A 14,433-nucleotide genomic window follows, 5' to 3' on the forward strand; every position below is an offset into this window, starting at 1 on the left:
TCACTTCCTACAATTCCTTCTTCCCTTCGCCACTTCCCTTCATCCCTTCTTTCAGTTTCAAACAATTTCACTTTCTCAGGTCTCCCCCTCCTGCCCCTCCCCTTTTTTCTTTACTGAAATTATAAAAATTTTCTTTTTTATTCATTTGTGCATATGGGTTTGTACAAATTTGTTTGCTTTGACTCTCTGCAGGGAAAAAGAAGTTACCTTAGTGGGTGCAAAGGGTTGGTTATAAGATTGAAACTCAGTTAAGGGATATAATGGAGTCAGGGTTGGAAATTCACAAACTTAACAGGAATCTTTATCCAGCTATAGAGCCATATAGCACAGGTTTTTTTAAGGTTACTGATGTTCACACAATTTACTGGGAGTAATCTGGAAACCCAAATTGCCATATGAGTATCCATTGCCTGTATCCTCTTTTTCAATTGATCTTTTTTTATGTAGCATTAGCAGTTAGGAATTATTTTTTGGCTAATCATTACCAGGTTTTCATATTTTGCAACCATTTGTGTTTCTTCATGGGGGACCTGGAGAGAAACATCGCCAAGTAATCGAATATTCTTTGATCCTGAATTTATTGGATCATTTTATTTGATCAGCTGGCTCTTTGAGAACGTTTAACTTTTGATATTTTTTTTTTTACCTCTAATAAGATATATCTTCTTGAAGCGACGTTTACTCGCCATGCTTGCTTGGAAGAGAACAGTTTATGAGATCTAATTGATGACATTGAAAAGCTAAGAGAACACTTGAAAATTACTGTATCACAAGCCAAGAGAACACAACACAAGGAACAGTAACACAAATAAAAATAGTTATATCTTGTAAATGAATTAATAAATGTTATTCTCGTACCACAAATGTTACAAGCTTACAAACAATTACTTAAAGGAACTTGCATTTCCCTTAAGATCATGATAATAAACACAGCTGCTAAAAAAGAAAAAAAAATCAACAAAAAGAGGGTTGGCTTGAAGCCACGGTGATTATAATACACATGGACTATCTCCTTGTGCAGCGTTTTGGAACATGAATGCTATGAAAGTTTGGCTCTTTCGGAATGGTTGTATGCCTTCTTCCCTTAGGTGATGGCCTTGAAGCATTAGAAGTAGCAGCTTTGGTCGCTAAGGAAGTTCTAATCTCGTCAGGATCTGATATTTCCTTGGGTCTGGACATTGTAGGTGACATTTCCTTTATTACACCAAGTTGACCAGGTTTCATGAGAGAAACCAGTTTCTTCCTACTTGATGCCACCCCGCAAGAATTGGGAATATATTTTAGTCCTCTAGAGAACACACAGATTTTCAGTGATAAACAAAAAGGGTATTTTCTAATTGCTACTTACCCTCGTGGTCTTACTAGTTGTTTGATGGACCGTAATTTAGTCTTTTCCAATCTGCCCTCTGATTTCAGAGCTACCTTATCTTGGCCTTTTTCCAGCAGTGATGGAAATTTGGTTTTCTGATACATGGGAACAGTACGTTTCTGTGGAGTGATAGAAAGTTTTCTTTCTATAGATCCTTTCGAAATCCTCGAGCTAGAGGTTTTGATATTTTGCTACATAGTGTATCATAGGATAATTTCAGAAAAATCCCTATATGATCTGTAAACAGCCATGAAAAGCAGTATACAGGACTTTTCCCTCTTTCTTTTTTCTAGTTCTTAGAAAATTAATTTACTGTTTGATCTTTTGGAGTTCTTGCATCTTATTCATTGTCACTGCCTTCATGTGCACAATTAACAGTTCCAAATTGTCCAAGGTATTTTTCATTTCTCTGTAGACAGGGAAAAAAAAACCATTAGTCCAGGGCTTTATTTATTCCATGTATATAATAACAGGTCTAAACTTAAAGCACTAACTTGTACATTCTGATGTTTTCTCCATGAGTTTCCACTTTGGGATCCTGGAAAGGTTGCTGTTTCTTTCAATGGTGCTTGAAGATGCTTCTTCTCCAGGTTTGCTTCCTTTAATATTCCTCTTTCCTAAACAGCCAGTGAATAATCAGATAACATGGAAAAATTTTCTGCCTTCTTCATTTTAATATCATCCACTCAATAAACAATTTGCATACATCAGTTCTAAGCCGAAAAGGCTTGGGATTTGTGAGCTTAGGTTTTCTGTACTTCATCCCTTGAGCACCATTGACTGCAGATGAGTTTTCTTTCAACGTGTTACTGGTCACTTTAGTTACCTGCATCGTCATGAACAGATATCCGAAAATGACATGGTGGCAAACAATCAAGAAACATATATTCAAAAATGAATATGACTTTCTTATTAACAAGTACCTTTTGAATACTTTTAGAAGCTCCATGCTTCCCAAAAACATTATTTCTCACCAAATTTCCAATGGTGCAATTCAATCTTCTGTAATTAATTGTCATGCGAAATCAATGGCCAATGCAAACAATTAAGTGACCAATAAACATAAGTATAAAAAACATGTCACGACTTCCATACCTGTCCACATCAAAAGCTGATGCATTTTCCTTATCGTCAATCTCCATGACTTTGCTTTCGCTTACTTTCATGTGAGATGCCAAAGCATTTTCTTTGCCATCAGTCGCCATGGCTTCAAGGATTTCCTTGCCCTTAGAACATGGTTCAATGTTCTCTTCATGGCTGCCCCTGTCATTAATTTCATTCTGTCCTCCATTTTGGGATTTGGGAACATCAGCACCTCCAGCATTCTTCCCTTCAGAGTTTGAAATGGAGGTCATGTTACTCCTTAAGGGAGATGAAAATTTGACTTTCTCGTCTATTGCTTGCTCCAACCTCTCAGTTGAGCAAACTTCCAAAGAGCCATCCTCTGCCTCAATCTTCTTCTCAGTTGAGTCCTTTTCTTTCGGTTCATGAGACATAGGTCCCTTGGACAACTGCAAGTCTGTTCCCTTGTTCTTTTTCTTCAAACAATTTAAAGATTTAGCTTCCTGCTTCTTCTGATTCTGAGAAAGCAAAGAATCATATACCCGGCTTTTAACCTCTCTTCCTCTTAACTGTTTCCTTGAAGCATCTAAAGTCTTATTACTCCCCAATGTACTCTTCTCAGTGATCTCAAGCTTCTTCATCCCTGCACATATCTTTGTTAATTCTACAGACTTCTTCAACTTCACTGACTTCTTTGGAGAGTGAAAAACCAAAGCTTTGGCCACCACTCTATTCTTTGGCACCTCAATGGTAGCCGGTTTGGGGTTCCGAACACTTCGAAAAGTACCTTGATGTGAGAGGCACTTTTTGTTTCTTGGAGTAGTCAAGGCCTTGGTAGATAGTTGCTTTGCTGCCTTCACATTTGGGGTAGTTGCACTCTGCTTAGGAACACATCTAGCTTTCACTTTGGCTTCACCCATCTTTTGTGAAATTGATGAAATCATAGCCAATCTTGACACTTAGACTTTGAAGATTTGGCAGGAACAGTTCGGGGGCATTGCAAATTTGAACTAACATAACAATCAAAACCAAAATTGTAATGTCAATGCAATCTATCATGTACAAAAATAAGAAAAGTACCTTAAATATTTTCTGTAAAGAGCTTTTTGAAGCCAAATGCTTGGACTCCTGGCTGCCATAACCTGAAAGACTCGTTGCTTAAGTTCATCAATCACTGACAAAAATATGAGAAGTAGGAGAAAAAAGAAAAGGCGTAATTTTGTAACTAACCCGAAGAACAAAATTTTTAAAAATGGCTTCGGAGTCCATTTCTTCTTCATGCTTTTGATCACACCCTAAGCAATAAGAACAACCAAAACATTGTGGCATAAGTCAATGAAAAACATTTAACAAAAATTAAGGAAAGCCCACACACAGATTTTAAGCTTTTCTTATCTACAAATTAATTGAAGTTTCAGTTACGGATCAAAGTAGCAAAGTCGAGAGAAGAAAAAGGAAACTCACCGACACGGAGGCAGAACCAGTAACGGTCATCATTTTCAGGGAGGCAACGATCGGGTGCGGTGAGGTCCACGAACTCAGGAGCCTCAATTTTTTAAAAATTTTTTTGGAGGTTGCGAAAGTACCCGTTGTAGACATGATTGTAATCCAGTTTGCATCACAAGGGTGTTTTGGTAAATTTAATGTTAGAAATTGAGACAATAACCGTTTCCCGCTATCCAACCCTAAACTAATCCAAAATAAAAAATCCAAATTAAAAATATTTATAAAAAAATCAAAATTAACTAATCCGCTGCCGTTTTCTTAATAAAAAAATCAAAACTAAAAATATTTAATCTAATATTTAATATATCATTATATTTTTATTGTTTGTTTTTTGCGTTTTGTTGTGCGTTGTTTTTTTTTTTTTTTTTTTTTGAGCTACATCACTGAGCTAAAGGGGCTGCTAGAATTTGCAGTCCTTAATGGGTTTGACTTTGGAGCATGTTTGGACTTTTAGAACAAGTTGGCCGATTTCGGTCAAAAACCTTAAGCCTAATTCAATTTGGACTAGGCTTTGCCTAACTACTGTTTCATAGTGAACAGAACTAATTTAACCTATTCGGCTCAATGCGTCGACAGTTGGGTCAACTTTTGGGCAGCTTCATTTGAGATACCTAATATGGGTTATGTGATATTTTTATTTTAATTAATGGATTTAATTACTTTTGCCCATGGCTCTTGTTCACGATACCTCGCCTTACTTTTGCGGTTTTGCCTTAGATTTGTCATTTTAAAAAAAGTTAACACGGAATCAAAATATATAAAAATAATATAAATTAAAATTTTAATAAAAATTATATAAATTTAATAAAAATAAAAAATATATTTTATATTTTTCGTATCTATATAAATTATGAATTTATGACATATAATTTTTATATTAAATATGATATAAATATATGAATTATTAATATTTCATATAATAAAAATACAAAAATTTTTAAATTTACAATTTTATGGAGACTACTTCTATTGTTCTCTTTTGCATTTTCCTTTATCAACATCTTTCCTAATTTATTTTTGTCAAAGTATGGAAAGCCAACTTCTAAGACACAAATAATGATCTATGTTAAAGGTATTTTTTTAATTCAAAATACAGAATAGTCATTTCTTCTTAAGGGTGTTTTAAATACATCACCAAAATTTTTTTATATATTTTTAAAATTTTCTTACAAAAATACACACATATCAAATGTCAATTTTAACCTTTAATAAATATTAAAAATACATTTAATAGTTTATACACTCAAAAATCATATTGTATTTCTCAAAATTAAATTTTTGAATGTTATAATGTGTTTATGAAAATTCATTTCAGAAAAAATAATATAATTCTCAAAAATAAATTACCGAAAACAAAAAAATCTATTGAAAATCTATTTTTGAAACTTATATGAATTTTCTAGAGTCATAATGTACTCTTGAAAATTTGTTTTCGAGAATACATAAAATTTGTTTTAAAATATATATTTAATTATAAATTTTTTATAACGAAAAAATAAAAAATTCTAACTTAGGCCATTGAAAAATATCATCAATTGACTGGTAAATTCAATAATAAAGATTTGTGATAAAAAAATTAGATATTATTGAATTTGCCAGTTTGTTGATGACATTATCAATGATAATGTTCTATAGGGTGCTCAAATTTAAAATAGCATGCATGCACACACAAAAGTCATCGATATGTTCATTCTTACTTGATCATATGTGCAAATAGAAGAGATCAAGTTCTCAAGTATGCATGGAATAAAAATGTTTTTGTCTTGAGCCTAGAAAACCAAAAAAACGATTTCAATTTATTCTATGCATAATGAAAATATTAATTTCAATTCCATTCGCAAACATAATCAAGTAAATGGGTTTATAAATGCATAATTAAAGTTTTTTATTAAAAGTGAAATCGAGTTTCTTGGATATAAAGATCCAAAAAGTCTTATATCTTCTCGAATATCCATTTTCAAAAAGCCTTAAGGCTTTTTGAAAATGGATATCCGAGAAGATATAAGGCTTTTAGAAATGAATATTCAGAAAGTTTTGAAGTTTTTTGAAAATGGATATCTGAGAAATTTTAAAGCTTTTTAGATATCAATTTCGATAAAAATTCTCAGATATCCATTCTCAAAAAGCTGCAAAGTTTTTTGGATATTCATTTTTGAGAAACTTAATGTTAGGAAGTGAAGAGAGAAGAAGATAAAAAAGGTAATAATGGAAAAAGTTAAAATGAAATGTGAGATATATTTAATAGAAATAGAGAAATGAGTTTTGAATTTATAGTGTATATAAAAAAGGGGTGTATATAGCATTAAATGGGTTGCATTTAGAATTTTCTTTTTTTTTTATTAAAGACAGTCAATAAACAGCCAAAGTTATTTTTTATTTTTTAATTGAGCTGATGTGTTAAGCCGACTTAATTCCATGGTATCACCTTAACTTAGTTACCTCATCAGTCTACTCACTATACCCCTTTAGGTGCTGACTTGTAATCTTCTAACTAGATGATTAATGTCCAACTTAACTCGGCTTATAAGTCATCCTTTAGGGTTGACCTTTAGTAGTCTAAGCTGTCCAAAATCTCTTATAGTACAAATATAAATTGCACCATTCAGGTATAATTTGATCTATCTTGTTTTCTTATATTTCTTCATATTTTCCTTCGTATATACTTCTTTGACCAATTTTAATTTGAACGTTAGAGTTCAAACATCGGAACTACTATTAACCTTTATCTTCTTTTTTTTTTTTTCTGATTTTAGGATTTTACCATTAGTGTCACGGACCTAAGAAGGAATCCTAAATCTCACATCGGACATAAAAGAAGGTCACTGGGGTATAAAAGAGTTTACACCATCTCTTTCTTGTGAGGCACCTTTTGTAAGATAAAATCGTGATGTCAGAAGGGCCAGAGCAGACAATACCTCACAAAGTGTGAATCGTAGCAGGTAAGCTGATTCGGGACACATCGGATAAGTAGATGCCTGGGTCTCGAAGCTTCACGGGTCGAAGCTTAAGTCTCGACTCATGCAAGAGGTATCAAAATCAGCCCTAAGTCGTTCAATCCACGTCAAGCGCCTCAATGGAGGTAGGTAGAGTGGTCAGCTTCTGTGATGAAAGTGTCACGAAGTTGGATGGGAAAGAATGTCACGAACCTAAAAATGAGTTTTTAATCTCACATTGGACATAAAAAAATGATCACTGGGGTATAAAAGGGTTCACATCATCTCTTTCTTGTGAGACACCTTTTGTAAGATAAAACTGTGAGGTCAAATGGACCAAAGCAGACAATACCTCGTAATGGTGTGAACTGTGACAGTTAAACTAAAATAAGATACCAAATGAATGGATATTCAAATCTCGGAGTTGCATGTATCGAAACTTAAGTCTCGACCCGTGACACTAGAAGGCCGCTCAGCTTAGGCGGTATGGAACCTTTATTATATCTGAAATTTGAATTTCTTGTGGCTTATAATATGTCGTACTGCTTCTTTCTTTTTTTTTTTTTTTTTCTAATTCCATTTGTGAACTCTAAAAGCTTGAGCAACCACGTATACGAAACGAAATCTAAAATAATTGGTTATGCAATCTAAGTCCGGATTCATAAATCATAATCATATAGCATGGTATTATTAATTATTTGCATGCCCCACACCGCCTGCCTACTACTGTCTTAACTCATTCCTCCCTCCGTTTATTTCTTCATTAATTAAATATTTAAAACTGCAGTCTCTGTTATGGCATGGCCAATTCCTCCATCAACAATGGCAATCAAATTCAAAGATGGCGAAAGAAAATACTAGCTGACTTTAGCAATCAATTTTTAATCTTCTTTTCATTTTAATCACATATCTAATGGGTTATATAGTTTGACTTATGTATAATAATAAAGGGAAAAAAAGGTAAATAATACTAATAATAACCAAGGTAAGATACATATCATGGACTGGCAAAATGGGGATTGTACATTAAGTGGCACATGGTAGGTTAGGCAGGAATAAGACATTCTTGAAAGAGTTTACACACACACACATATATATACATATATATATGTGTATATAATTGGACAGGAATAAGACATGTTTCTCATTTTCTTGAGGATTATAACCGAAGTTAGTCAATTTCTTAAAAGAAAAAAAACTAAAGTTTGCCAAATTAAACTGAGTATTAAAACGAATCTTGCAGGTTTTATCTTTTACCTACTCCTCCATGTTTCATTTTCGTAAGAGTGTATGTAGTTAATTAGTTTTAAGTATTTTTTATTAAAAAAAACCATAATAGTAAGATAAATATCGTTTTCTAAAAGTAATTGCATAAAGATTGAATTCAAGTTTTCTTTTACCACATTGTCAAGATTTAAATTTTGATTGTGGAACTAAAAGTCTGATAATCTAAAGGCAGTTCATTGGAAGTAAAACCCCGACTCTTCCATATATACTCAGTACGAGCATGCCTGGAAGGTTTGGTCGGTGCCATTCCATATCCAAGGCTTATCAGCAATATTCTAGTAGTAGAATTTTCTTATTTAAAAAAAAAAAAAAAACATAATGAAGGGATCAAAATCCATTGTCACCCTATGAGACTATGAATATATGATAGTGCAACGTTTGATTATAACATAAATTAGAAGATTAAGTACATGTGTTTTTTTTCTTTGTGAATAAATTCTTAGATCAAATCAAACCCGATCTATCTGCAAACTAAACTTAATAGCGTTAAGAAATCAAAGAAACAGGATTTGACAAAGTATGTCAACCCGAGTATTGACTTGACCCAACCCCAAAATTTTATCCAGGGAGCTCATTCTAAAACTCATGAAGTTATTCTACTGTACATTTGTTCCAATGATGTATTGGCTTTACCACAAATTAGGCTTCCCTGGTTTAGAAAAACCAGGAAATTACTTCCAAACTTGGAGTACATTTTTTTTATATATATATTTTACAATCATGTTTCCAAATCCTACCAAACTCCCCTTGACCAATTTATCCAATCTTACTCGGAGAGCCACTCCAATTAGATCATTTGACTTAGACAATTTAAACAATATAATTTGTTATGTTTCAAGTTTCTTGCATGATGATTATAATTTTGTATTATATTAGGTATTATATTAGGGATTACTTGAATCTTTCTTCAATATGAATAAGAAAATGTTTATTGGAAGAAGGGGAAACCAAACAACTCAAGCTCGTACAAATTTTTTTACTCAATTTTTTTTTTTTCAGTGTAGAATTTTGACCCAAAAGTTTGATCAACTCCACTTTATTATCAATAAATGTGAACTAAAACCAAGTTAAAAAGAGTTAGAGTCTTGCAAGAAAAACCAAAGCTAAAGACAAGACTATGATCCTGTCCCAGAATCATAAACTGCATGTAGTAATGGAATTGGTAATCCATGGCCCGCATGTTTATTAATTTAATAATTTTAATTAAGATATATTAAGACTGACGAAAATATTTCATGGGCACCTGCCAAACTGTATTTAAGAGGCTCCAAGTTCGGCAGCGATGCATCCTCATTCACACGTAAGACAGAAAACAGCACTTCGAGGAAATTAAACAACTTTGAAAGGGGTATAGGACTATAAAATAAAAACGAAGTCATCAAGTGGCCTCACCTCCCTATTTCCTCTTCGATCCTCTTTGATCATTCATTTTTTTCTTCATATTATGGCTTACGAGCATATGGTTGAAGGAGTGGTAGCTTCCCTACTGGGGTTTGTTTTCTTGTACAATGTTTTAGTAAGACGATTAATCAACAAGAAAAAAGCTTCTTCGTCTATCGTGTGTGCAGTGGAAAATTGTGTACAGAAAACGGGAAACGTGGAGGTTGCTGCTGGGAGTAGTACAGACATTATCATAGTTGGCGCTGGAGTTGCTGGTTCTGCTCTTGCTTATACACTTGGAAAGGTCCCTACATCTCTCTTTGCCTTGAATTTTAATGGTTCTTGTTCATGCTTTAATATGCTTTTAAAGTTCACGCATAGATTCATTTTGCAATTTGGCTTGATTTCCATGTCTGAAAGTTTACTCCAAAGTAAACATTTTATGAAGGGATTCTTCTGCAAATTTCTCTAATGTACACTACTACTACACTGCAATTGAAACGTAACAAAATGGTAAAAAATTATTTCAGGACGGGCGCCGAGTGCGTGTGATTGAGAGAGACTTAAATGAGCCTGACAGAATTGTTGGTGAACTTCTACAACCAGGAGGCTATCTAAAGTTAATTGAATTGCGTCTTGAAGGTATATATGCAGGAAACTTTAGTCACACTTGTGGATCTGATCTCTTTTGTTTTTTTTTTTTTTTCCAGGGTTTTGACAATGATTTTTGCCCCTGCAGATTGTGTAGATGAGATTGACGCTCAACGAGTTTTTGGTTATGCTCTATACAAGGATGGAAAAAATACCAGGCTGTCTTACCCCCTGGAAAAGTTTCACTCCGATGTAGCAGGAAGAAGCTTTCATAACGGACGTTTCATTCAAAGGATGAGGCAGAAATCTGCTTCTCTTCCCAAGTATATTCCTTCCCATCATAACCATTTTTACTGTTTCAATTGCTCTGTATCTTCTGATGCCTCGATTCCACTTTTACTTTGCTATTTTGACCTTTTCTTCCCGTTTTTACTTTTATTTTTATCAATGAAGAATTAAAAATTCCCTTGCTTTGTTAGCTTGATTTCACATTCTCTCATATATAACAACTCGTTCACAAACATGAAATTTAATAAATTACTATAGTTATTACTTGACCATGTCCAACATCAATTTTACTTTTTTATTTTCATGTCAGGTGTTGTTTTTGACTCAGTTTTATTTTAGTTACTGTTTTAATTTTAATGTGTACATATTGATAATGTGTGTTTTTCTTCTAACTAATGGGACCATCAAAGGAACTTCAGTTCATATTCTCTTCCGTTTCAATAATGCAGTGTGAGTTTAGAACAAGGAACAGTAACATCTCTGCTTGAAGAAAATGGGACTATCAAAGGAGTTCAGTACAAAACTAAGGGTGGTGAAGAGTTGAAAGCATATGCTCCCCTTACTATTGTATGTGATGGTTGTTTCTCGAATTTGCGACGCTCTCTTTGTGACCCTAAGGTGAAGATTCTTCTTCAAATCTTGTCATATATCAAACATTTACTAAAATCAATCAAACTTCTGTACGAAACACTTTGTTTTATTTGCATAAATTGATGAAATTCTTATGCAATGTGGTTTCATTTTTACTGTAATTTGGTACAGTATTCTCTCTTAACCTTGGTTTTACATTTGGGAAGACAACATAAAGATATTCAATTTTTTATCCAGGTTGATGTCCTCTCTTGTTTTGTTGGTTTGGTTCTGGAGAACTGTAAGCTTCCACATGCAAATCATGGACATGTTATATTGGCAGACCCTTCACCTATCTTGTTTTATCCTATTAGCAGCACTGAGATTCGTTGCTTGGTTGATGTACCTGGACAAAAAGTACCTTCTGTTTCTAATGGTGAAATGACCCATTACTTGAAAACTGTGGTGGCTCCCCAGGTATTTATGTCTCTGGTTTATCAAGTTCGCTAGCCTTTGCAAACCTCTGAGAGTTTGTGGTCTAACTCTAACCAACTTGATTGTTATGCATATCAGATTCCTTCTGAACTGTACACTGCCTTTATCTCCGCAATCGATAAGGGGAACATAAGAACCATGCCAAACAGAAGCATGCCTGCAGCTCCACACCCAACTCCTGGTGCACTTTTGATGGGTGATGCATTCAATATGAGACATCCTTTAACAGGAGGGGGAATGACTGTTGCACTATCTGATGTTGTTGTCCTAAGGGATCTGCTAAGACCCTTGTCCGATCTATACGATGCATCTGCTCTTTGCAAATATCTTGAATCCTTTTATACCTTGCGGAAGGTAAGCTACAAATGCATTCTTGATGGACATATAACATTGAGATTGAATGAAAATTATGTAACAGTGTAACACTTTAATTCAGAAGAATAAACATTAGTTTTACGATCTGCAGCCAGTGGCATCTACTATAAACACATTGGCTGATGCCCTATACAAGGTATTTAGCGCCTCCCCTGATCCTGCAAGGAAGGAAATGCGCCAAGCATGTTTCGACTACTTGAGCCTTGGAGGCATATTTTCATATGGACCAATATCCCTACTCTCCGGTCTAAACCCCCGCCCCATAAGCCTGGTGCTTCATTTTTTTGCCGTGGCAATATATGGCGTTGGCCGCTTGTTACTTCCATTTCCTTTACCCAAACGCATTTGGACAGGGGCTCGATTGATTTCGGTCTGTATCTCTCCATCAAACATTGTTACATCTTTTCTGCTTTACCAATTCTGTTTCCTTCATAATCCGTTACTATTTCCAGGGTGCATCAGGCATCATTTTCCCAATTATCAAGGCTGAAGGAGTTAGACAAATGTTTTTCCCTGGAACTGTGCCAGCATATTACAGAGCTCCTCCGATTGAGGAAACAACGAAAATTCAGAACACGCCAAGTTTTTTTACTACTAAGCAAACTAAGTTGTATCAGTAATTTTCCTCCCTACCACATTTTTTTATTACTTTCTGCCTGGGAAACAAAGCAAGTGTACAAGAGGAATTATGTTGGTTGTTATTATTAGAAAGAATTGAAATCTCATTTCACTCTTTGTTTTGAATCAAGTACAATCTTAACATAGCAATGTTTTTCACATCACCAAAATTCTTGCAAATCAGATTTCAACTATAGCCTCTGGTTTTGCTTTGAACAAAAACTAAATGTGCTTGGTTGCAACAAGGGGCATTCATGATTTAGTTTTATTCAAGTTAATCAATCGAATCGATTTAATTTGATTAATCGACTGATAATCAAATTAAATTCGATCGATTATTAAAAATAATTTTTAAAAAATTTTAGTTTTTGACATCAATTTAAAAATTAAATTGACTGAAATTTTAATTGAAATATAATAAAATTATCTATATGACTAAAAATATATGAAATTACATTTTGTTTCAAGTTATTAAAGGTTTGAACTTAATAATTTGGTATTTAAATATTTTTATTGAATGATTTTATTTAATTTGTTTTAAATATAAAAAATTTAAAATTTAAAATATAATTTAATTTAATATATTTTATTATTCGATTAACTTAAAAAATTAATCAAATCGATAGAATTAATTTTGATGAGTTAATTTTTAAAATAAAAAATTTAATTTAATTAACAAAAATAAAATAATTCAATTTTATTTATTTAATTTTAAATAACTCAATTTAAAATTAATTGAACCGACTTAATAAATATCCCAAACAAAGTGTTGAGGTTCTAACGTGACAATGATGACGTTAAATGCTGAAAATCAGTTCAACCGTTCCAATAAATGAGGGTTTTTTTTTTTTTTTTGTTAGCATATAAAATATCGACTATATTGGTCGAGGCTTAATTCAAGTCAGTGCTTAAAGATTTTATTTTTTTTTAAACTAATGTTTGGTGCAATGATAAAGAGTGTTACTTTTGGGGATAATTGAGCAGCAACAAAGGTAGTTGTGGGTGGCTTTCAAAACAATTGAGCTTTTGTCTTGTATCAACTTCCTTAATTGCAAAGATACGTGGGGTTCACAATTGACAATTGTATTTTGTTATTTGATTTGACCCTTATCAATTTCCCATATGCCATTCATTTATACCTTAAATTGTAAATAACAAACGAGAGTTGGTAAAAGTGATAAGAGATTAACACCGAAAGTATTAATATTTAAGTTTAAATTCCATTACGATTTTTTTTTATAGACGATTTATAAGTTTAATTTTTTTTTGCTCTTAAATTTTTTTACACCAAAAAAAATAGTAAAAAACAGATACATTACCGTCAAGAAAGAAGTAATTTAAAAAAAAAAAATTGGTTTCTCGGTGATTACACACCAATTAAAAATTTATTTTCTTGCTTTCGTAAGTAATAATTAATCAAAACTGAAAATTATCTGCACTTGGATTTTTTTTAGTTAAAATAGTGAGAAATAGTCAAAAGACAAATTATTAAAATGAGTTCAATGAACAAAATGTCAACCTCCTTTGTCCAAAATTGGAGTCAAATGTCTTGTCCTAAGATTATCATGTGACAATTAGTATTATTATATTCAATAATTGTAGGATTAAACAAGCAGTTTTCGTGTCCCTCTTCCCTTTATTGATTGTCTAAATTTTCCAAGATCTTGTTTGTTCCTGTATGTCTTTCAAGTTCTTGAAAGACAGAAATTATTGACATTACTTTGACAATCTATTTACCCCTGCTTTTCATGACCATTTTTCTATTTTTATAAAAAAAATAATTTAAAATTTTATTATTTTAGTTTTTAAATTTTTTTAGATTAGAAAATATAAAAATTTTATATTGATTGGTTGTTGTTATTTTTTTTTGTAATTTATTAAAAATTTCAAATCTAATATTTCTATTTTTTAATTATGTATTTTTTGTTTTTAAAAGACATTTTTATAAATTATTTAAAT

General features: G+C 32.6%; 1 protein-coding gene and 1 pseudogene across 2 annotated transcripts; one reads left to right on the top strand and one right to left on the bottom strand.

The window, feature by feature from the left end:
• Positions 1–825: 825 nt before the first annotated feature.
• LOC111298771 (uncharacterized) lies at positions 826–4,663 on the bottom strand (annotated as a pseudogene). Its single transcript, XR_016328460.1, has 11 exons — positions 4,598–4,663; positions 3,896–3,983; positions 3,662–3,726; positions 3,512–3,573; positions 2,465–3,441; positions 2,293–2,371; positions 2,076–2,195; positions 1,864–1,986; positions 1,746–1,778; positions 1,349–1,560; positions 826–1,243 (listed from the first exon to the last, which is right to left on the bottom strand). The product of XR_016328460.1 is annotated as an uncharacterized LOC111298771 (transcript).
• Positions 4,664–9,443: 4,780 nt separating this feature from the next.
• On the top strand, positions 9,444–12,622 carry LOC111298772 (squalene monooxygenase SE1-like). The gene is made up of 8 exons (XM_022893498.2): positions 9,444–9,841; positions 10,068–10,179; positions 10,277–10,451; positions 10,866–11,034; positions 11,245–11,463; positions 11,560–11,835; positions 11,948–12,226; positions 12,309–12,622. The coding sequence occupies exons 1-8, from the start codon at positions 9,602–9,604 to the stop codon at positions 12,474–12,476; spliced, it is 1,638 nt and encodes a 545-aa protein (XP_022749233.2). The 5' UTR covers positions 9,444–9,601; the 3' UTR covers positions 12,477–12,622.
• Positions 12,623–14,433: the final 1,811 nt, after the last annotated feature.

Source organism: Durio zibethinus, chromosome 16 (genome assembly GCF_047325235.1).
Source record: "Durio zibethinus cultivar Kanyao isolate XHJ-2024 chromosome 16, ASM4732523v1, whole genome shotgun sequence".
NCBI lineage: Eukaryota > Viridiplantae > Streptophyta > Magnoliopsida > Malvales > Malvaceae > Durio > Durio zibethinus.

Coding starts and splice junctions, on each gene's coding strand:
- LOC111298772 (XM_022893498.2), top strand. CDS start 9,602: ATGGCTTACGAGCATATGGTTGAAGGAGTGGTAGCTTCCCTACTGGGG. Junction 11,836..11,947: donor CCTTTTATACCTTGCGGAAG/GTAAGCTACAAA, acceptor TACGATCTGCAG/CCAGTGGCATCTACTATAAA. Junction 12,227..12,308: donor CAGGGGCTCGATTGATTTCG/GTCTGTATCTCT, acceptor TACTATTTCCAG/GGTGCATCAGGCATCATTTT.